Below are 24,920 nucleotides of genomic sequence, written 5' to 3'. Positions count from 1 at the left end.
TTTACTATTTCAAAGAATAAAAATAATGAAATCCTCCCAAATCATCAAACATCTTCAGTTATAGGAATTTTTAGAAGAATGAAAGAAATTCCTAATCACTTTCTAAGTAAGGATACAAAAATCATTTAAGGTCTAATTAGGAACATCATATATGAGAAATAAATTTTATAGTGTTTTAGAAGAAGAATTTCTCGCAAAACATTATAAACACGAATGAGAGATATCAAGCTTTAGCATTCTAAGTATGAACAACTTTAGAAGAAAGATCTTTTCATTATCAGGAATCCAAACTATCTTGAAAATACAAATTTTAAAATACTAATTGTCATTCTAAAAGTGAATCTGCTCACAATTACCATCAATCTAACAATTTTTTTTCAAGATTAGGATCATACAATTCAGTAGCACCAAGCCAACAAAAAAAATATAAATAACAAGCTTATCATATTTGGTTGCTATAAAATTAATTCTAATTTAATAAATTATGGGTTAAATATGTTTTTTATTCCTCGAGTTTCAGTTAAATTTGAAATTATTCTTTCTTCAAAATTTTTAACCAATTTAGTTCTTCATCTCTATAAATACGTGAATTTAGTTTTTTTAACCAAATTTTATTAAATTTATCTGACTTTAAAAAAATGATAGTATTTGAATTGTTTACACTATTTGACACATTTTCGCTTTAATGTTAATTCAAATATTATCATAAAACGCATTTGAAACGTCAAATAAACTTTAAAAAAAAATGGTTAAAAAGACTAAATCTGTATATTTATAAAGTTTGAGGACTAAATTAGGTCAAAGTTTTGAAGATAGAGTAATTTCAATTTTCAATGAAAATTAAATGACCAAAAACATATTTAACCCATAAATTATTAAACAAAAAGTTGATATATTTTAATTCAAACTTATCTTCAATTTAAGTTTAAATTAATAATTTATATCATAATATGACAATTTCCAAATATATATTTAGTTATTATACAATTTCTTAAAATGTAATGATTTATCAAACTAATATACGCTAAATGTTAAGCTAGACGATTATTTTTTAAATGTGGCGTTTCCATTTTTGTGTTCTTAATCATTTATTTAATTTAATGTATATTTACAAAAGTAGCATAATTTTGGAAGGAAATTTTTAACCAAAACTTTCTTCTTCTTCTTTTCTTTCTTTTATACATAAAAGACACTCTAAAAACATATAATTTTTTTAAAAACAAATTTCTATTATTTAATCATTAAATAGAAATGAGTATATTGAATGTTTTAAAAAGAAAAATATGAGTTGATTCAGAGTCAGAGGTGATAGAGAAGGATCAATCCTGTGAAATAAGTTTCAGGTGGTTTGTGTTTCCCCTTTGTTTCCAAGGTTTGTGCTGAGAAACCTCAACATCTTTTGAGTGCATTATTTCAATTCCATTTTGATGTCATCTTAGTTGGCCAGAGAAGGGACTCCACAATCTACCCCATTTATTCTGCTTATACTTTTATCATAATCTGACACCTCTCTCACCAAATCCTCAATCCAACTTCCCATTTCAAACACCAGATTGGGACCCTTCATTTTTCCACTTTCTAAACATTTCACATCAATCCACCCTCACCCAATTTTGCATAAACACCAAAATTTCCCTTCTCTCATCTTTTCTCTTTTGCTATTTCACTCCTCTCAAATTTATTAAACATAGATCCCCACAACCCACTCAGATTTAACAAGATCCTCCCCAATTAATTCCAACACCTAGTTTCAGATACCTCATAACATTCAAATTCATTTTTTCAGATTTGCTTCGTTGCTTTTTGGCTTCATTCTGGGGAGGCAGTAAAAACCATGCACCATCATGTAATCATCGCCTTCGCTTTTGACAACTATACACACATTGCACACGTGGCGACACGCTTTTATTTCGAATCCATGCCACCAACCATTTCATAGTACACACAAAAATATAAATACAACCAAAATTATCCCCATCCACACGCAGATATGGAACATGATCCAGGGAGGAGAGAGGAAAATACAAAAATTCATCATCTTGCAGTTCCACCAAAACCGCAGCAAAAATGTCCTCGCTGCAATTCCACCAACACCAAGTTCTGCTACTTCAACAACTACAGTCTCTCACAGCCTCGTCACTTCTGCAAAACATGTAAACGCTACTGGACGCAGGGTGGAACCTTCAGAAACATACCCGTTGGTGGTGCTTCCCGTAAGGCCAAACGTGGAAAAACAGATTCTTCTTCACTCTCCAATTCACTCACATTACCACACTCAAATTTCATGAACCCTTCTGCATCACTCACCATGGCTCACTCAACTAGCCCCTACTATCAACTTGCAGCCGCCGCCGCCGCCTCCGCCGGTGGTGGGTATTTGCCATCTATGGCAACGCTTCATTCTCTGACCACATCACAGCCTTTCAACCAGTACCTGAATGTTGCCGGTTCTTCTTCTTCTTCTTCTATTTTGCCTCTTCTGTCTGGCTTCAACGCTGCTGCTTCTTTTTCTCCTCGGTTCCATCACGTGGGAATCAGAGAGAGGGTGGAATCTCTCTATCCTGCACCACAACGTTTGCTTCCATCAAACATGTCTGGTGGCAGTGCTGCAGCAGCACAAAGCTTGATTAATGATGTTTCGAGTTCAAACCTGGCTGGTTCTGATGTCTCTTTGTGGAGTGCTACTATCAACGCCACTTCCATCACTGGAAACTCTGATCGCAACAATGTCAAAGGTGGTTCTTCCTCTTTGATCCCAAACCACTGGCTTCATCCTCCGGGGTATCGTCCTCCTCAATAATCCCATGGGAACTTGCTACAAGTGCAGACATGGAGAATAACTACATTGTCCTGTCACCAACTTCATGTGTTTGATTTTTGGTTTTTCCTTCTAGTGTCTTAATAAGGTTGCCGGATGTGTATTTATATTATTTAATTAAATTATGTTTTTGAGTGATCAACGCAAGAGGATTTTATTATGTCATAATATATAGCAACCATAGCCGTTTTGTTTCTTTGGTTACGAGATTAAACATGATGGTACAAGGTAGAACTAGTTTTTTTTTTTTATGATCCTCTGTTTTGTTAAAAGCAAACTAGTTTTGAAGGGAAGTGTGATGAGGACGAGGAAAGTAGATTGGTAATTAACGAGGATTATGGCTACTTATGAGGTGAAGCCATGCATGAAAAAGGTTAATTCTTGGTTTGAAAAGTTGATGGAAAAGGTTGTTCCCCATTGATTGTGCAAGTGGGGGTGACTAAATCACTTCACCTTTATATGTAGGTCGAGAATCTAAAATGCTTAACTTTAGTTCCGTTTTTTACGCAACATAATTGTGTTTTTTTTTTCTTTACTGAAGGTTAAAAATTTGTTAATTTAATTATAAGAAACTTGTTAATATTACATAGATTTAAGATTCAAAGCTCATGCAAAAATTTATTATAATATTAAGATTATTAAAAGGGTGATAAACTTAATTTAAGAATCTTACAGTCCACTTCCTACTAGTTAAAACATTATTTCTATTGTTTTTTTTTATTAAATCCATTATTTGTTTTTATTATTATACAATAATTTAACATTTTGAGTATTTTACATGTCTATTCTCTCCATCATAAATGTATCTGTAGTATACTGTACTATTTACTTTTTTTTTAAATAAACAAATATTTATTTGATCTTTATTTTTTATTTCTAGTTTTATTTATCTTCACTACATAGTAACGTATCAATAATACTCATATAATTGTCAATAATAATATAGTTATAAAATCAACCTTTTCTTTAATTTTTGTTAACAAATAATAATTTTTATTTTAAAATTAACATATTGAATAAAAGGTTTGAATTTGACAAAACTGACGGATTTAAATAAGCTTGTATTAAATGCTTATAAGAAAATAAAAAACTAAAAACCAATTAAAAATGCATAAGACAAAAACAACACTCATAAGAATAATAAACAAAAATGGTATTGTCGCTGTCAAAATTTTAGAATGATTTGATCGATTTACTGATTACCTTATATGGTACAGAAAAAGATTTATAAGGATTTGGTTTATTAAATTATAGCATATTAATTATATTTTTGGGAATAATTTAAGTTTTAATCAAATTGAAAACTACAAAAATAAAAATAACTTCTATGTTCCTACAAAAAGAATAACTTTTATTCTATGCATCCTCCTGAAATGGAAAAAATTATGTGTTCTGTTCTGTGATTTGTGAAAACTTCAAATTAAAATATATAATATAACTCTTTGTTATTAAAAACTGGAGCATGCCTTCATGCATAAGATTTTAAAATGTATAAAAACACAATCTAATTCGTTTTTGTGTTTTTCTTCTTACAAAAGATTTTAAAATGTTTGAAAACACAATTTAATTCATTGTTGTGTTTTTCCATTTTATATAGTTTATTAAATGTCAATTTTTGATAGAAGTATAAATTTTGTTATCAGAATATGTAAAATAACAAATATGTTCATATTTTATACTGTATCTTTTTAAAATAAATTCCTTTTTATTTTATTATTAAAGGTGTTTATAGTTTTTGTTTGTTAACTCTTGAATTTTTTGTCCGTAGATAAATTCTTTTAGTTATAAAAAGATTATAGTCAGTTATTATATTTTCCATATTATATATTTTAAGATTAATCTAATATTATATCTTAATTATTTTAACGTTTAAAATTTTAAAATTTTATACTTTATTTATACCATTATATAAAAGATTCTCTTTTTATGTCCATATTTTGTTTCTTATTATACCCTAAAGTAACATTTTTTTAAAATTAGTTTTACTGATTTTACTCTTTAGGTAGTTTTTTTTTAATTTAACCGCTTTTATGTTTGACCATTTTTTTTAATTTAACTATTTTTTAAATTAAATTTATGTTTAAATATCTTTTTGGTCCTCATTTTCGTAGTGTTTGTTACGGATGATTCTCATTTTGACATAATGTTTAAAATGGTTCTCATTTGTTACCGAATGTTTAAAATGATCCTCATCTTCGCAATTCATGTTTTATTTGATCCTTTCTTGTAACGCCGTTTAAATCATTAACGGAGCACACAGTTTGTTTTAAGGTGTGTTACGTGTACTGTACATATGACTAATTAACATTAATTTCTCAATTTAGGAGAAATTTTGCAATTAGGGCCATTTTTTCATCTTCGTCTTTCTTAAGCTCGAATTTGTAGAGGAAGCAACTAATACTTACAATTTCATCATTGGATTGCAGAGGTATACAATAAGGTATATGTAAGCATCACATCACTCTTTCCCCCAAACTACTGGGTGTGTGCTACTAGCAGCTTTCCACATGAGTATCTTTAATTTTTTGCCAGAGAATCTTTTTCTAAAACTTGCATAGAGATGCCTCATGCAAAATATTAGCTGCAACTGCAATCTAATAATGAAATGACAAGTATTAGCTGCTTCCTCGAGCTCAAAAAAGACGAAGATGAAGAAATTTTCCTAATTGCAAAATTTCTCCTAAATTGAAAAATTAACGTTAATTAGTCATATGTACAGTACATGTAACACAACCTAATACAAACCGTGTCAGCTGTACAATGCTCTGTTAATCATTTAAACGGCGTTACAGAAAAGGACCAAATAAAACATGAATTGCGAAAATGAGGACCATTTTAAACATTCGGTAAAAATGAGGACCATTTAAATATTCGATCAAAATGAGGATCATCCGCAACAAACACTACGAAAATGAGGACCAAAAAGGTATTTAAGCCTTAAATTTATCTCTGGAATAAATAAATGATTTATATTAAAATTATAAAATTTAATTATCTTTTATTTTTTTAATGTAAAAAGTAACAAACATTAGATATTATTATTTTTATGTTAATTAGTGTTTGATTAAAATAAATAGTTAAAGTAATATTTGTCTGCCTAATCGCGTGAAATCTGACCCAAAACTTGAGTCCGGTCCAGAAGATAAATAAAATGCCGTAGGTCAAGTCAGATCCAAACATTTGGAGCCGATCTAAGAATTTGAAGATAATATTTAAGTTCATGAACCAGTTCCAAACCTTTATAAGATATTTTTGATTTGTTTAATAGTTCCATGTAATCTAGAAGATATTTTAGCAAAATATAAAAAAGTATTATATCTTCAATCATTTTTAGAATGCTAGAGATATATATGATTTGAAATCCTTGAGATTATAAATAAAAGCCTTAATTATCATTTTGATTCCTAATTTGTTGGATTGGTTTATTTTAGTCCCCTTATTATTTCTTAGTTTAATTTGATATTATAATTCTTTAAAAGGTTCAATTTGGTCTCTGCCATTAAGTCAATATTAACACCGTCTCCGTACATGTCACGTGTCATTTTGTGAAAATTTCCATTTTTTTATTTTTTTTAAAAAAATTTAATTATTTTTTTAAAAATATTAAACTGCCATGTGTCACTTTATGGTTGTGACACGTGTCAATTTGAGATTCGTTTATTTTTTAAAAAAAATATATTGTCACGTGGCAGGTCACGATTGTGCCATGTGTCAAGCTAACATTCGTTGTTTTCAATTTAGTTCCTCTATTGAAATTTTGATTCAATTTAGTCCCCCAATTTTTTAAAATGATTCAAATTTGTCATCTCCAATTTGAGACCAAATTAATAATGAAGCTTAATTACAATTTATATATTCATATTAAAATAATTTTTTACCCTTTATACATCAAATCACTCCCTAAATACTCATGTTATTTCATTTCTTACATTTTTCACTTGTAATTTTTTACACTTGAAATTTTCTATACATGTACAAAAAAATAATAATTTGAATAGTTAGATGAAGTAATTTAATCTATAAATATAATAAAAATTATTTTAATATATATATATATATATAAGTTATAATTAAGCTTAATTACTAATTTGGTATCAAATTAGAGAGGGCAAAATTGAATCATTATAAAAAAGGTTAAAATACTCCCTTCGTCCATGTTTTTGTTGAAAAATCTCAAATAGGTCCTAAGATTTTTTTTAGTCTCAATTAGGTTCATATTTTTGAAAATGTGTAACAATTAGGCCCATTCCGTTAGTATAGAGTTAACGGTGTTAAGGATATGCCACGTGTCAGCTTCTCATTTTTTTGAATTTTTGAATTTTTTTTGAATTTTTTTTGAATTTTTTTGAATTTTTTTAATTTTTTTTTGAAAATTATTCATGCCACGTGTCACATTAATATTGTGCCACGTGTCAAGTCAGTAAAGTGACACGTGTCAAGTCATTGTTTGAATCTCAATTTGGTCCATATATTTGTTATTTTAATTATATTTCAGTCTATTTTTTTTTTTAATTTTCAATTTCATCATTTCCAAATTGAGATCAAATTTAACTTTTATATAAATTTTATAATGATATTTTTATTAAATATTTTAATAATATTAAGTTTATTTTATATTTTGTTTTAAAATTTTAAAATATTTATTTTAACTTGTTACAAAATTATTTTAAATAATTTATATACAAATATTAGAGTTGGTTTAAAATTAACAATTTTATAAATTTAAATATAAAATTTTAAAACAATTTTGTAAAAAGTTAAAATAAATATATTTAAAAAATTTAAAAAAAATGGACTGAAATGTAATAAAAATAACAAATATATGGACCAAATTGAGATTCAGACAATGATTTGACACGTGTCACCTTACTGACTTGACACGTGGCACAATACTGACGTGACACATGGCATGCATAATTTTAAAAAAAAAATTTCAAAAATTTTTTTTTAAAAAAAGTTAAAAAATTTTTAAAAAAATTCAAAAAAATTCAAAAAAATGTGGAGTTGACACGTGCCACATCTTTAACACCGTTAACTCTATACTAACGGAATGGGTCTAATTGTTACACATTTTCAAAAATATGGACCTAATTGAGACTAAAAAAAATCTTAGGACCTATTTGAGATTTTTCAACAAAAACATGGACCAAATGAGTATTTTAACCTATAAAAAATTGGGGGACTAAATTGAATCAAAATTGTAAATAGAGTGACTAAATTGAAAACAACCAATATTAGCTTGACACTTGGCACAATCGTGACTTGCAACGTGGCAGTATTTTTTTTTAAATAAAAAAACTCAAATTGACACGTGTCACAACCATAAGGTGTGACACATGGTAGTTTAATTTTTTAAAAAAATAATTAAAAAAAATTAAAAAAATTAAAAATAATTAAAAATTCCACAAAATGACACGTGGCATGTACAAAGACTTAACGTATACTTAATGATAGAGACCAAATTTAACATTTTTCAAGAATTAAAAGACCAAATTGAACCAAAAAGTAATAAGGAGACCAAAATGGTAATTAAGCCTAAATAAAAAGAGAAACTATGGGTTTAGGTACTTGATTCTCTAACTAAAATTATTCTTAACTTAAATTTAAATATTCATTTTTTCATGGTTCTCTAGTTTAGAACTTCAACTCCAAACTAAAACAAGATTATTAAAAAAATAATAAAATAAATAAATAAATCTTTTAAGTACATTATCAAATTAATAAAATAATTATCATGAATAATATAATAGTTAAATTATTTTAAAATTTAATTCAATAATTTAAATGATTCATTGAGTTCGAAAATGTTCCAATATATTAGATGTGTATTTGGATTTTGAGGAGTGAGTTTGAGACAGTGAAAAAGAAAGAAAATTAAATAAATGAGTGAAAAAAATGAAGTTGTTTAGATTAATAAAAGAGAGTTTAGAGTCCAAAGGACAAAAAAGAAAATTTATGAAATTTGTTAAAATTTGATTCGTATAATAAATTTAAAAAAATTACGAAATAATATATTTATAAAATACCAAATTATCTTAGATATAAATTAACTTTAATTAAATTTAAAATATATTATTATTATTTATTTTACAAATTTACTTTGATATTATATTTAATTTATTTAATTTTATTATTTAGCATTTTTTATTAATGTATTCTAATTTTAATATTATTATTATCATTTTATAAATTATTATTATTTTTATAAATTAAATTTTTCTCAATTCAACCAAATTCAAACCTGTGCTAAGCTAGATTGACTCATAAGTTGAAACTCATTTTGATATCTCTAACCACGTGTCATTTTGCAGTATTTTGAATTTTTTAAATTTTTTCGATTTTTTTCCATCTGTTAGGTCATTATCATGCCATGTGTTATTGCCAAATGGTAGTATGATGTCACGTGTCAATGTCATTGTCATGTGTCGATATCTTGTATTTACTTTAGTCTTTATATTTAAAGTTTTGACTAAATTGAGTCTCATTTTTTATAAATGAAACAATATTATCGCTCTCTAAAATGAGACCAAATTAGTAACTAACCCTAATTATAACGGACATGTCAAAATTATTATTTTTATAATTTATACATTAAATCACTCCACTTAAATATTCAAATTAATTTTATTTTTTATATTTTTAATTTCAACAAAAAAAGAATCCTATTTTAAAGTTTTAATTTTTTACAATTATTAAAAATATAAATGTAAAGTGATAATTGTAATTTTTAAAACTTTTGTATTTATCACATTAAACTTATAAATAAGCTAACAAAAATGTAAAATATATTGAGTTAAAAGATGTAACATATATTGAGTTAAAAGATGTAAATGTATTTGTCACGTTAAATTTATAAATAAGCTAAGAAATGAAAATACATTTGTTTTAAATTATTTCAAATATTAAAATTTAAAAATTATTAGTGTCAATTTACATTTAAATTTTTAACATTTTAAAAAAATTATAAGTTTAAAATAGGTTCTTTAAAAAAATTTAAATTGAATACAAAAATTAATTTCAATATTTCTGTGAAGTGATTTGATGAAATAAATTTTAAAAATTTATTTTAATATATATATATATATATATATATATATATATATATATTTGTAACTATGCTTAATTACTAATTTGATTCTATTTTGGATATGGACAACATTGCTCTATGTTGGAAAAAATTAGACCTCAATTGAGTCAAACTTCAAATACAGAGACTAAATTGAATACAATATATTATCATATGGTATTGAGATCGACATCACAATGACTTGACATGTCACAAAAAAATTATAAAAAAATAAATAAAAATAAAAAATACTACTAACTGACACATGGAATGTACGAAGACAATATTAATGTTGATCTCACATAAATGACCTAATTGGATTGTTTTAATTGATATGAATTTTTAAAATTGATTTTGAATGAAAGTGATTTAATTTTTGTTTGGATGATATAAAATATGAACGTGATTTTCACATTAAATGTTGTTTTGAAACTTGTTTTCAAAATTGATTTTGAGTGTATAATTACTAACATTTTCATTCATACTTATATATAATTTTCATAGAGACATTACTACTTTCACTTCCAAAATTGCTGCCAAAAAATAATTTTTCAAATGATTACTAAATCAACAAATATAGAAACATGCAAAATATATATATATATATATATATATATATATATATATATATATATATATATATATATATATATATATATATATATATATATATATATATATATATATAAAATGCACTTCATCATATGCAATTGTTTTACTAATTGCATTATTCAACATATTCATAGTCATTCCAGCATAACACACTAACAACAAAAACGCCTAGAGTATATTAAATGCAAAATTGCATAGTCTACAAGCAAAAAAACATAATAAAAATATATTATAATGGTAAACTACAATGTAGTTTTATATATATATATATATATATATATATATATATATATATATATATATATATATATTGGAATGTATAATATTATCTTGTATGGTGTCTCGAATACAATACATCTCACTTGAAGAAATTATATTAAAAGTTTGAGATAGGCCTAAGTTAATTTCATTGTGACAATATTGATCATATAGGTAAGGACAATGTCTTCATTTCATATTAACTAGATTGTAAATCAGTTTCAGCATTCCTTTGAATAAAATTGTGAATAGTCATTGTTGCACAGACTATATGAACTTGTGTTTCATATGAGATTCTTTTATTATCAACGAAGTTTGGGTAAGGATGACAAAAGAATGTACACCAATGGATATTTGTAGGTAAATTATGTAATAGATATTAGATGAGATATCTTTAATGGATACTCATGAATCATGGATTTGAGTATTTTAATTATCTACCGGTTGATTGGGTGAGTATGGATATTACGATATCTAACTCGTGAATACCCATTAGTAAATTTTATTCATGTATTTATCCACCGTATGAAAAGATTTCACAAGTATTTTTTTCATGATGAATACCCAATGAGTGGAGAACCAAGTAATAAGGTAAGACGATTTTAGACGTTGCAAGGAATAAGTAGACACTATCCTTACCGCTAAAACTCGTTATTATTCCTGAGTCAAGGTAAAAGTTTGGTAAAAGACCCATACCTTTGAATGTTTTCAACCTCCAACACCTTCTGTGTATATTTACATGCATGAATGACTCAATGATTTGTGAGGCGTAAGACTAATGTAAGAATGAAACCTTTGTTTTACTAATAAAATAATTTATGTTAAAATGTATCCAAATTTTATTTGATTTTTTTTTTGAGTTTTTTGTAATACAAAATTATTTATTAAATTGTCGTAATTTATTTCATTTAACATTTTTTTCAATAGATAATAAGGCCAATTAGTTTAATCTTTGTTGAGATATTATTGATCTTAAATAAATTATAATCATCTTTAGCATTGAAAAACACCTCTCAATTGAAATAACTAACACTTGAATTATTAACATTATTTTACAAGGTATATATGTATTTGAAAAAGAATCTATTCGTTTCATATAATTAGGATTGTCAATTAGTTTATCATTTTCAAATCCTATAATAAATATCCTTTGAGAACTCTATATCAATTATTTTAATAGGGTATGGATATTATGATATCTAACTCGTGAATATCTATTAGTAAATTTTGTTTGATTATTTATCCAATATATATATATATATATATATATATATATATATATAGCTTATTTATACAATGAAAGATTGTCATGATATTATAAGATTATTGTATTAACAATTATTTAATATAAACAATTATAATTTGGTAAAGGAACATGAAATCTAGTCAAGTAAATTAAGTGAACAATAATTTAATTTTTATTTTTGGACTTTAACATTTTAACTATGTGAAACCTTGTCATATTGAAAAGGAAGAAATGTCAACTAAATCCTTATATCATTGGAAAGATAATTAGAGACATACACAACACATAACAAATAAGAATAAACTAATGAGTATTAAGTAATGTGTCAAACTGAACTACCAAATTAATGTTCGATAAGAAATAAGAAGTCAAAGAGTAGAATAAGTAAGTAAAAAATCACATAGAAAAAATAACATAAAAATCAAAATTAATTAGTAAGAGAATAGAGATAACTTACCCACCTCTTTTTCTAAACAAAATTATGATTTATTAAAAAAAGTTGTTAGTTAATTAAGTATTATTTCTATTATCAATAAAATTTATCATTCACTCCTAATATTTTAATTAAACTTTATTCTCAAACATAATTTTATAATTAATTTAATAAAAATATATTAATACTATTTTTTGTTGAATTTTTTTAGCAAACCTAAAGCAGGGCTTTACTTGACCTAAAGCCAACCCTCTTTATAAGGTTGAGTGAGTTGACCTAACCATGTGCAATTAGATCTTTCAGGTTTCTTCCCATAATGCATAGTATCAAGAAGATGGGAAATGCTTTCCCTTTTCTCTAATTTCTCCATATCCAAGTGTACTTTCTAATCTCAATGCATCCACACGTTTATTTTCCTTCTTAAGTCTACCAACTCTTTCTCGTGTTTAACCACTATTATTGTCTCTTGCACTTTGGATATATGAGTGTTCTCCTTTTGTCATATTTCTCGTTCATAAAAAAAAAAAAAAGTTTTAGTTCATAATAGGCGTCAAATGCTCTCTGAAGGTCCAAACGACCTTACAAAATCAACGTCTTCTAACTTTTTTGTGTTCATATATATTATAGCTCTCAAAATATGTTGAAATTCGTGAGCTAATCTAACTCATCATGAGTTTGAATCGGGTTAAGTTAAAATTTTTTTACAAATTTCAATATGAATTGATTGATTTTTGACTTGGCTTACCTAGAATCCGGTTCACTCGTGGTGAGCTGAGTTGGCTCACCAACCCGCAAATAAATGGTCACACAGTGTCTTTTTATTAAGTTGGATTTTGCATTTGGTTCATGTTAGGTTAATTTTTTTAGCCAACATATAGATAATTTGTATTTTTATGATTTTAGTTTGTATTTGGGTTGTATTAAAATTTATTTAGATTTTAATTAGAATTATAATTTAGTTTTGACCCAAAAAGTAAAAAAAAATTGTATTTTTTTTTAATTAAGTGAACCTGTGAGTCAACCTGTTTAACCCACCAACCTATCCTGAACCGAACTGGATTCGAATTTTTTTAACTCGCTAATAAGTGAGCCAGATCGGATTGACTCACTAAATAATCAACTCGTAATGGATCGAGCCGGATTGAACCGAGTTACCTATTTTCACATGTATAATATATATTATCATTTGCCACTTTACAGTGATTTTTGCATCTAACATTTAATTGAAATATTTTGTTTTATCCGAAGGTTTGTTGCCTATGTAAACATGAACTTAGTTGAAACTTTAATACAATAATAATTTTTTAATTAATAAATATAACCTATCTTATATTCATTATATTTATAGTCTCTTAATTAACTTTTATTAAGTATCTAGATTGCCTCATCATATTATTAATGCTTTAAATGTGACATTATCTCTCCTAATTATAATTATAATCGAGATAATCTCTGGTTATAGCCGTATAACAAAATTGAGCAAAGATAACATTTTTTTCTAATGAATGAGGAGAGTTATTTTAACTGGAATCTCCGTATTACTTTTATCTATTTTAATTTTCTTTTCGTCCAAATAACATGAACTTTCTTTCTTATTTTTCTTGTGTAACATAATTTTCTGAATTCTCAGTTTCTTCTAAAACAAACAAAGCATAAAAGGAGACAGGTAATTTGAACATGTCATGTTACTCATGGCACACACATCCGCAGCTACATACAATACGACATTCACACTGATTTTCGATACTGACTACTGAGAACATCAAAGCAGTAAGCTATTTTTCCTCACTTTAAAGCCTTTTCAGACACCTTCTGACATTAAGCTTTAAATTAAATAAAAAGAGTAATAATATATTTCTCTTCCATCATAGTCTATTAATATTTTAATTATTTAAAGAAAATAGTAAACAATTTGATTATTTCATTTTTTCACATGTTAAAGAAATGCCAAATAAAAACCAATATATTGGATATCTTCTGTCTTAATACCTTTTTATTCACTAAAGCAAGAAAATCAAAATGATAAGAAGTATTTACAAGAAGATTTTGATTCCAAAGTAATGCAGGCCAATAACTCAGAAGAGCAAACTCTCGTGGTTTGTTCAGTTTCATTAGTTATCATAAAAGAAAAAAAACCGTGGTAATATGTTGCATGATTTAGTGCGTGGATGATGTTGAAAATTTAAACTTGTTACCTGGTCTAGTGTACCTAAATCGAGGCTCATTCTTTGAGACTACAGAAATGTTGATAAACAGTGTCTACAGTTTGAAAGTTGAATGGCAATTTACTTGGTTCTAGACACACCTGAAATGATAAATAGACGAAATGTTCCCTGTCGCTAAAGGACAACAACAACAACATGAGACCAAGTCCTGCTTACATTCCTATTGTGCGCTACAGATTGTAGCCAGATTTAGCCCACTTACAGTTATGCACCATTTCGGCATGGTTGGTACTCTTTAACTTCACATGGACTTATCCTCAAAATTTCAATTTCTTTTTTTCAATAAAAACACCAAAATTCTTTTCAGAACCAAACTATCTTTGATTACCATTACAGAACAACCACAAAACCAAACACTACATCACCCAGACCAACCCCACATACATTAATCACCCGTTCCAACTAATTAATCTCTCTCTCTCTGTCCTATACCATATATCATTATGCCCCGAATAATAATTACCCTACTTCTCTCCAAATGTTGAGAAAGTTAACGAAAATGGAACCAATATCTCAGCATCGTATTATACAAGGTAATTAAACCTCGACCTCCTCCTCTAACTAATCACAATACATCAGACAGTAGAAAAGCAAAAGAAGACATGTCATTGCATCGTGTATGTACATTGATGAAAAGGACCAACTTACTCAACTGTGGAGAACTTGCACCAGAGGATCTCCTTTTGATCTCCACAGGAAACAAAACGCTGTGCAGAGACTATGATGAGAGAAGAGGATCCGAGGTTCCTCTCAGCGCAATTAACCAATTCTCAACCCTGACACATAAAACTAACAGGCTCAAGTCTAGTAACATTCTTGCAGCTGACATGATCGCTCCGATCCCAAACTCCTCTCATCTTAACTATCTTCTTTTCGTTTTTTTTTTTCTTTTTTTCTTTTCAATGTAAGTAGTAAATCCAACCCACCTTGACCCCAAAAGAAAAGTAGCAAAAACTATGCCTAAAGAACGAGAACATGCCCTTAATTAAACGAGGGAGAGAGATTTGATATATAACTTGAAAACGATGCTTCATCTTTCTAGATCAGAGAAGTGACCGAAGGACCAAAGTTAGGTTGATCGCTCCAAGCACTCAAACTCGTTGCAGTGTTCCAATAAAGCGAATTAGGATCAGACAAGCCCACATGCTCCATCTGGTTTTGACAGCCATTGTTATTGTTATTATTACTCCACTCCAACCTGTTTGGTCCTTCAGCTTTCACTTCTTTTGAGCTGATATTATTACTCCCTTCCATTTGCAACCCTTGCAGCGGTGCCAAACCCTGGAAACTGTTGCCAACATGATCACCCTTCACCCCAGCACCAGCGATAAACTTCTGTTGCAGGAGAGTAGAACTCAGCAAGGAAGCCATAACGGGAGTGGTGGGTGCACAAGTTGAGGAGGAAGAAGAACCAAATATGGAATTATAAGCAGAAAGAAAGTTGTTAGTATTGGAAGTAGTGGTAGCAGTGGCGCTGAACCCATTATCACTAGGTTCAGTTGAGATAACGTTACCCCCGGATGAAAAACCTAACCCAAGGGCACTCAGCTGAGACTGAAGATTAAACCTTGGGAAAGGAACATCCATGACATGAGAAGCGTTACTATTGGGTAGGCCATAAAACAAAGGGTTTACATTGACATGGTTTGCGGTTGAAGTAGAAGGGATGTGGGGCAGTGAGGGAGGGTTTGAATTGGAGGTAGAAGGAGGAGAGTTAGCAGAAGCGTCACCGTTTGGACGTTTGAGACGCTTGTTTTTTCTGCAGCCACCACCAACGGGAACGTTTCTGAGAGTTCCACCTCGGGTCCAGTATCGCTTGCAGGCTTTGCAGAAGTGCCTGGGCTGTGACAAACTGTAGTTGTTGTAGTAGCAGAACTTGGTGTTTGAAGAGTCGCAGCGAGGGCACTTGAGGGCTTGTTGCTGCTGGTGAAGAAGATCTTGGGTTGGTTTTTCCATGACTCTTCCCATAGAGGTCTTGCGATCATCTACCTGAGATGCAAGAGAAGATAAGTGATAGATAGATAGAAAGAGAAAGAAAAGAGAGATGAAAGAGAAAGTGTTTTAAGTTGGAGTTCTAGGTTAAAATAACAACACAGTGGAGATATTCTCTTCCAAAGGGAAAGCAACAAAATTGGGGTGGACATGTATTTGTCTAATAATTAAGAGAGAGACGTGAACCTGTGTCCATTTGTTAGACGCTGTTGGAAGGGTGACTGCTACCATTTTCTCACACTTGTTCAACATTTTTTCCTCTCTTTCAAATTAATTCTTCTTCTGTGTCTGTGTGTAAATCGTGGACGGGGTTAATTATCTAACATGATGTGGTGAACGTGGTTGACTATTAATTAATCTGTGACCCCCTTGGAATGATAATAATATATATGTTATTTCAAATTCAAACTCAGCAGTGTATAGTTAGTTTCACGTGATGGGTTTGGTTTAAAATCTAACTTGGATTACTATTAATATATAGTGGAATGGGAACAATGACAAGGAATATAAAAAAGAACATTCGAAATCCAAGAAGAGGACACAGAGGTAAAGCAGAATTGGGAGATGGATCTTGAGTGGTTCAAGAAAGAAAAAAAAAATGACACATATATTCCCTTGTGCAGAGAGAATGATAGGATCATATAGATAACCCCATCGAGGGAATCCCTAAGACCCCAGTACCCAAAGCATCTACTGTAACAGCAAATCCACTTCCCCATTTGCTCCAATATTAATCACTATATAGTAATTCCGAATCATCAAGAAATTTATTAGTTCCAGTTATTAACTTTAACAAAAAGTATCACATTTTTTGCATGAATATTTAAAGACAAAATACGTATAAAATGAAAATGAAAAAGAAAAAGAGAGAATATACATATATATGGTATGAAAAGAGGGAAGTGAGAACAATAAATCTGCGGGAGGGGCTAAAAGCTCCAAATGAAAAGGACAAAAAGACAGCATGTGGTTATTTACATATCTAAGACTCGAGATTGAAGACCATGCCTTGCAAACTGCAATGCTTGTTCTTTCTTCTCACGTTCATATTTGTTGGACTTTTTTTTTTCTTATTTTAATTTTGGATGAAAGACAATAATAAATACATTGTGAGACATGGAAGCTTATAAATGTGCAGAAGCATGTGGTATGCAGCTAAGGTTGGAAGAAAAAAAGAATAAAAGAAAGATAAAGGTAGAGATAATGTGAATGAACAGATTTTGTAGTTCTTCAAGGGATCTTCCTCCTCCCTCTCCCAACTCATCATCCTTCTCCACCACTTAATTTCCCACTTAATTCTAATATTATAACCCTAATTTTTTGTACATCTTCTTTAGTAAGATCTGAAGGTGATCACTTTAAAATTCAAATGAAGGAAAAATTGAATCTTGATATTTTAGGAAAGGTCGTGAAAAAATGCTGGTGTAATTTATTACGTAAAAATCCTTTGTAATTAACCACCATTATTATCCTCACTAATTGAAATTAGTCACTATATGTCTGTCTATGGCCTACGGGTATGATTTAAGCGATAGTATTTTCATGTGAGTGAAGAATAATTTAGCCCACTTGATCAGTGGTTACCATGCATAGAGAATGAGAGATATCAGTGTTAGAGTTTTAATAATTAATTGCTTAAGCATAGGTTTTAAAAAACATTATAATTTGTGGCAGTCGTTATCAGTGTTGAAAGCAAGTGGGGCCGTGTTGGTTTTAAGAGTAATCTTATAACTTTTATAATATTTATAATATTTTTGAAATAATATATTAATCCTTACAACAATAACTTCTTTATTAGAAAGACTTCTCCTAAATATTTTTATGTAGCGGAGATTGTGGAATTTAGAGGAAGAGGTGGATGTTTGGTGGGTCCAGGTGGATAACAGAGCATGAACATAAAGAGAGAAGGCATGAAAGAAACCGAACGCGCACGTTAAAGCGAGGCCTCAAATCACAGAGAAGACGTTTTGGGGGACCAAACCATCAAATCCAACGCATCAAAATTCCACCACACTCTCCACTCCTCCTTCTACAAAAATCACATTTCATCATAAAACCATTTTTAATTTTCTAAATTTTGTGAATGTGAATGGAATTTTGCGGAGCTTCATATATCACTCATCATCATGTACCTTCTGTACTTATGTGCAGATGCTCATTGTTGCCTCCAATAATCTCAAATTTATTAGGCCGCAACACATATATATGCATTCATAAAACACAAATCTTTTAATTATACATTTATTATTATTAATGTTTTCGGTGTCCTATCTGTGCTTAATAGATTAGTAGACTCAAAATAGTCGAGTATCCGATTCCAAAAACTCCAATTTTGATAAATGGATATATTTGGTACGAAAAAAATTATATTTTAACTCCTACTTTTTTACTTCTATCTTTTATTCTTTGACAGTGATTTGATACGAGGCATTGATTCTTTTAAAAGAAAAAATAGTGCTACATGAATTAATGACCCACATTAAGGTTGTGTTCATTTGAGAAGATGAATTTAAGAGAGAGTGTAAAGATGAATTTGTATGGATGAATATGTGTTTCTTTAAGTGGATAGTGAATTTAGAGGATAAAGTGAGTAAATTTGGAGATGAACTTTGTGAAAGTTAATGAATGAAGTTGGAGATATGATAGATTTAAAAAATTATAATAAATAAAATTTTAAAGTTACCAAACTACCCTTTTAATAAAAATAAAATTAAATATTTTTTAAATAAAAAATATTAAATGTTAATAATATTTTAATTATTAATTATATACATACATCATTAATAATTATTATATATATATATATATATATATTAATTATTATGTTATATATATTTTTATAATTATTAATTATTAAATACATATATTATTAATAATAACTATTAATATATATATATATATAAGTATATATTATTATATATATATATATATATAATAAAATAATAAAAATAATAATTATATATAATAAAATAAGATTAATAAATAAATAATAATTATTAAATAAAATAATAATAGTGTATAATAACTTATAAAATGCATTGATGTATTTTGGATGAGGATGAGGATAAATTTGTAAAATAGAATTGTTCAAATATGCTGTATAAAGAAGAGATCAAATCTTCATCTCATTTTGTTATTCCATCTTATCAAATCAATACATTTCTCTCCAAATGAACACCCATGACATCTTAAATGCATAGTTGTAAATAAGCTTATTTGAGTAATCAGAACAGGACCTAAGTTCAACAAGTTCAGAAAATAAGAAATGAGAGTTAAAAAATTAAGAATCACAGTATCATTATCCGAATGGAATAAATTTCCAAAATTTTAAGACATAATAATAGTCGTAAAGATTATATTGTTATATGATATATTCATATGTAAGGATTATAAATAATAATTTTATATATATATATATATATATATATATATTATCCTGTTATAGATTATTTTTGAATTTTATTGTCGTGGCCTTTTAAATTTATTATAATTAAATATAAAAATATATAAAACTAGAAAAAAATGTTGTTAATGATTAGTTCCTTTAAAAACAGAAATCAGCATAAAACAATTTGCAAAATTTTTAAAAAAAAAACATGATGAAAATTTAATCTTTTACATAAAGAAATTGTATTCAAATAATAAAATAATCTAATTTGACAAAACAAATTGATATACTCACGTGGATAAAGTTTAAAATGTAAAAGTAGTGTAACTAAAAAAAAGTCCTATCTTCATGGTGATCCATTTATTTTTTGAATTTTTTTCTTGTTTTTATGTATTTTCTAGAATTATTGTTATTGCATTTTATGTAATAATGAGGACAAATTTTAATATTATGTTATTTTTTTATTGTTTTTCTCTTACTTTTAATACCTCGTTACGAAGCACTATAAATTTTTATGGATTCCATTACTTTGACATTTTATAATTTTCTATACCCCCTTTCCATTTATTTTTTTACTCTTTATCTCTTTTCTCCTTTACTAATATTAAATTTCACATTTTTAAATGATGACATTATATATAAAAGTAAGTGTCTAATTGGTTGTAACGGGTGTCACAACAACATTTCTCATTTTTTATTAACTTCATGTTTTACGTATATAAATCGTCTTTCTGTTTTCAAAACTCAGAATTCTCTTACTTCGACAGAAGAAAATCTCAAAATTACAGTCCATACAAATATGATAAAAGAGCTTTGAAACCAGAAGAAGGGTTTTGATTGCGTAAATTTAGTTATCATAAAAAGAAAAATATTGTTTAATTATAGAGGCGATGTGGGTGGTGTTGTACTTAATATAATAATTGAGCACTTGGTCATAGTTTAGAAAAGTAATTGGAGTCAGAAACGGTGAACAGTGACACCTCGGAAGCAGAGCATAGAAAATTCCAGGAAGGAACTGGTCATACACGCTCTTTTAACAACACAATCTACCATTGCTTATCTCTTGGACCATTCCTTATGGAACTTTCAAGTACCTTCAATCCCGTGGGTCCTTCAGAATGTTTGCCAACCACTATTTTACTATTTTCCACTTTCCCTTCCAATTATGCTACCCTAACTTTCAAAATTCGATAATAAAACTAATAACACCTAATCAAAATGCTAAGGGTTATCAGTAGCTATACTCAGCGTAATAATTATCGGATCTTTCGAAGGAGTATTACCGGAAAGATATAATATCAATGAATATGAATTATTAGAAAAACATAAAATCAATGAATATAGTTGAACATATAAAAGATTAATATTACTCTTAATTCAAAATTTTAAGACGACAAGTTCATAAATCTTAATCTTTATATAATATTTTATTTTCTTATTCTTATTTAATATAGAATTTAGATTCACGCTTAAATTTTCGATAATATTTTTTTTTCTTCAGCTTGCTATGGGTCCTGCTTATGATATTTTATGAAAGCGTATCAAATTTGGTCCACAAGACTTCAATTTCAAGGTTTGATAGAAAACCGACCACTTTTGATTATGGGTTGTAATTGTAACCCAATCCAAATTCAATCAATCATGATATTTCGTTACAGGGGTTTAGGCACCTCAGTTTTAATAAATATATATGATACTTGTTATTAAAAATTTGTTCGCTAAACAACATTATAAAACAAAAAAATTGTGCCAAAAGAATATAATTTATTTGGTGTGTTTTGGTTGAGATTTTGATGCTTTCTCGTGCAAATAAAACAGTAGGGATTGACTTCTCAGTCACCCACCAGGCCACCAACTTGTGTATTTTATTGAAGAAATTGTTGAAAAGATAGTGCAGGTTAATATAAAACATATATGACTTTATCATTTTCTTACAAATTTACGCACTAATAGTTATTTACATTAACAACAATAATTAGTTGTTCGTTAGTTTAATAAACATGAACGCTGTGTCACTTGATGACAATGATAGTGGGAACCGTGTTTTGGCATTCCAATGAGGGAAACGTACTTCATCACCTCAAAACAAAATCTCTTATTGGAATATATTATATAGTTTTAAATTTATATAGGGCGAACAAGAATGTGACATTTGGGTCCCTAATGCAACCTAAATTTATATCATCCACTCCTAAACTCTCCATGTTTTATCTTAATTTTGTTTTCAAATTCTTCGTCATCTACACTTCTATGCTCGGTAGAAAAAATTATTTGCCCATCGCACTAATAAAATTCACATGCCTATAAATTAATTATTAAGTCGAGAACTTCAACAATGCAATACAACTCGACAAGTAAACCAAAACTAAAATAAATATATTGGAAATAACACAATGACACCTATTTTAACATAATCACACTTATAAATAAAAACATAAAATAAACTTAATCTAGTTCAACAAACATTTAACAAGATATTATTACTGACCATGTCTTATTGCAAAAGGGATGAATAGTACAATTTTTTTTTTCTCCAAAAGTTGTAAATAAGTTCGTCCTATTTTTTCCAGTAAAAAAAAATACAAACTCGTGTAATTATTCAAGCGAAAATTAAAAGTATCCTCATGCAATTTTTCTGTCAAAAATAATAAATATTGTCATAAAACATGATATTCTCCTTATTAGGGATAAAAAAAACTGATAAAATGTGTGACAGATATGATTTTTTTTTAATTAGAAAAAAATAATTAAATAAATAATTCAGGACACTTTGAGTGTCCTAATCCTTATACAAAAATTTACAAAAGAATAAATACATACTAGTAGAGTATCCTCAAACCTAGACATCTAGATACAATAAGCTTAAAGTAAAAATTACAAAAAAACTCATCACATAAAAAAAGTTCATTATCAATAAAAAATGCAGGGTTCCCTTCAATTTAGACCTAAAAAATCGACAATAGATAGAGGGGAAAGATTAGTTATAAGGGAATGTGTATAACCTCTTATGTTAAATTCTATATTAAAGTCCATCTTTTTTATGTGTAGAGATATAATAGGTATGTCCAAGATATGAAATCAATATCACAAATGGATACTTGTACGTAATGAATATAATTTAATTATCCGTTTATTGATGATATAAATATGAATATCATAGTATTCAATTCATTGACATCCATTAACCGTTAATAATTATTAATGAACTTTATTAGTATGTTTTTTAAATTCAAGTGAAAATATAAAATTATTAGTGAAAGAAATATTAATCATCACTAATCATTTAAAAATTGATTTAATATGTATTTTTTACTTGAACTTATGAAATAGAAGCTATTTTGTAAAAGATATTTTTTAAAAATTTATATTTTAATACAACTTATTTAATTCTTTTAAAAGATAAAATTTATTTGTATTAATATTTTGTTGAGTAATTTGATTTGAATTGTATTTATAAATTATTTTTATATCTAAATCTATATTTTAAATAATTTTACTTAAAAATTTTAAAAAACAAAACCCGCATTTCCTACTATTTGTTTTTCTTTTCTTTGAGGCCCAATACTTAATCCAACAAAAAAATTATAACTAATTAAAAAAAACACACTAAAAGAAATTAAAAATAATGATAGAGGAAAGGATATTCTTAGGGTTATGCAAAATTAATCAAATTTGACTAAACTCTTAAATAAGTGTACCGGTCCAATTTGACTATTGGGTTTTAATTTTTCTCTTTTTCTCAAAGTTTTTAAAGAAATTCAACACAATTCAAAAATAGTTTACAAACATTCGATTCAAAAATATTGTAGTTCAGTTAAAAAATAGTGTAGTTTGGATAAAATATAGTACCATTCAAAAATAGGTTAAGGTACATAGAAGTTCATATTACAATTTAGTGCTTTGTAGTTTGGTATAACAAAACGTAGTTTAGTTATGTTGTTTTAAACTATTTTTCAATTCAATTTTGTTCTTTTGAACTATTTTTTAATTCAATTCAGTTCAAACAAATTACTTTTCGGTTCACTACAATTTTTAACTGTTCAATTCAATGCATCTCATTTTGCCCATCCCTAGATATCCTCCTATGAAAGAAAAAGAAAAAAAAAAGAAGATAACCTCAAGTGGTTGTATATACTTCTAATCAGATATCAACCTAAACTAATTGTTGATTAATGTACTTGTTATATAGAAATTAGTATGATAGGTCAGGAACATGGTTATCAAACTTGTGAGTTAACTCGTTAACCCGAACGAGCTTACGTGCTCACTCAGTGCTTTTGAGTTAACTTGAAAGCAAACTCAATTTTGGTGTAGAATCGTGGGATCGGAGGTAGAATTGGTAGGCTCAATCAAAATCACGAATTTACTTCCGATTTGGCGAGTTCGTCAATATTTTTTTAATGTAAAACGAAGTCGCTTTTATGGCTTACCAGATTAGGGTTTTCTAATTTAGGCTCACTCACAAAGCCCATTTTCTTCTTTCATCTATGCGATTCCATTCACTCACCACTATACTCTCGATTTGACATGGTTGCTTGGGATCTCCATCAATTGTCGTCACAAACGTTGTCGTCGTCACCTAAGGTCATTGTCGCTCGTTGTTGGCTGGTGTAGCTCGTTGTGGGTCATCGTTGCTCATAGTAGGTCACACTTGCATTTTGCCCCTGCTCTATTTTTCGTTTCGAGTATTCGTGTGTCGCCCTTATTCACATTTTTATTATCATGTTATCAATACTCAGAACAAATTTTACATGCCCTTTTGTCCCTCTACACTTACATTTTTTTTATCGAAAAAAAGTTTAAGCCCTTTTGTCCCTTTGCATTTAGATTATTTTTATATTGGAATTTTGTAGTGAATTGAAATTGAAATAGGACGTTTGGG

At 28.0% G+C, this 24,920-nt stretch overlaps 2 protein-coding genes across 3 annotated transcripts; one reads left to right on the top strand and one right to left on the bottom strand.

Annotated features, from left to right (window-relative positions):
- Positions 1 to 1,814: 1,814 nt before the first annotated feature.
- LOC114177573 (dof zinc finger protein DOF4.4-like) lies at positions 1,815 to 3,113 on the top strand. Its single transcript, XM_028062970.1, has one exon. The coding sequence runs from the start codon at positions 1,991 to 1,993 to the stop codon at positions 2,798 to 2,800; it is 810 nt and encodes a 269-aa protein (XP_027918771.1). The 5' UTR covers positions 1,815 to 1,990; the 3' UTR covers positions 2,801 to 3,113.
- Positions 3,114 to 14,909: 11,796 nt separating this feature from the next.
- LOC114178824 (dof zinc finger protein DOF3.1-like) lies at positions 14,910 to 17,007 on the bottom strand. 2 transcript variants are annotated; one of them, XM_028064936.1, is made up of 2 exons: positions 16,837 to 17,007; positions 14,910 to 16,647 (listed from the first exon to the last, which is right to left on the bottom strand). In XM_028064936.1, the coding sequence occupies exons 1-2, from the start codon at positions 16,900 to 16,902 to the stop codon at positions 15,697 to 15,699; spliced, it is 1,017 nt and encodes a 338-aa protein (XP_027920737.1). In that variant the 5' UTR covers positions 16,903 to 17,007; the 3' UTR covers positions 14,910 to 15,696. The 2 variants fall into 2 exon arrangements, with proteins under 2 accessions (XP_027920737.1, XP_027920738.1); XM_028064937.1 differs by lacking the exon at positions 16,837 to 17,007 and adding an exon at positions 16,751 to 16,769.
- Between the last annotated feature and the right edge of the window lie 7,913 nt (positions 17,008 to 24,920).

Source organism: Vigna unguiculata, chromosome 3, assembly GCF_004118075.2.
Source record: "Vigna unguiculata cultivar IT97K-499-35 chromosome 3, ASM411807v1, whole genome shotgun sequence".
Classification (NCBI taxonomy): Eukaryota; Viridiplantae; Streptophyta; class Magnoliopsida; order Fabales; family Fabaceae; genus Vigna; species Vigna unguiculata.
The sequence above is the reverse complement of the archived record's forward strand: the minus strand, read 5'-3'. Positions and strand labels throughout refer to the sequence as shown.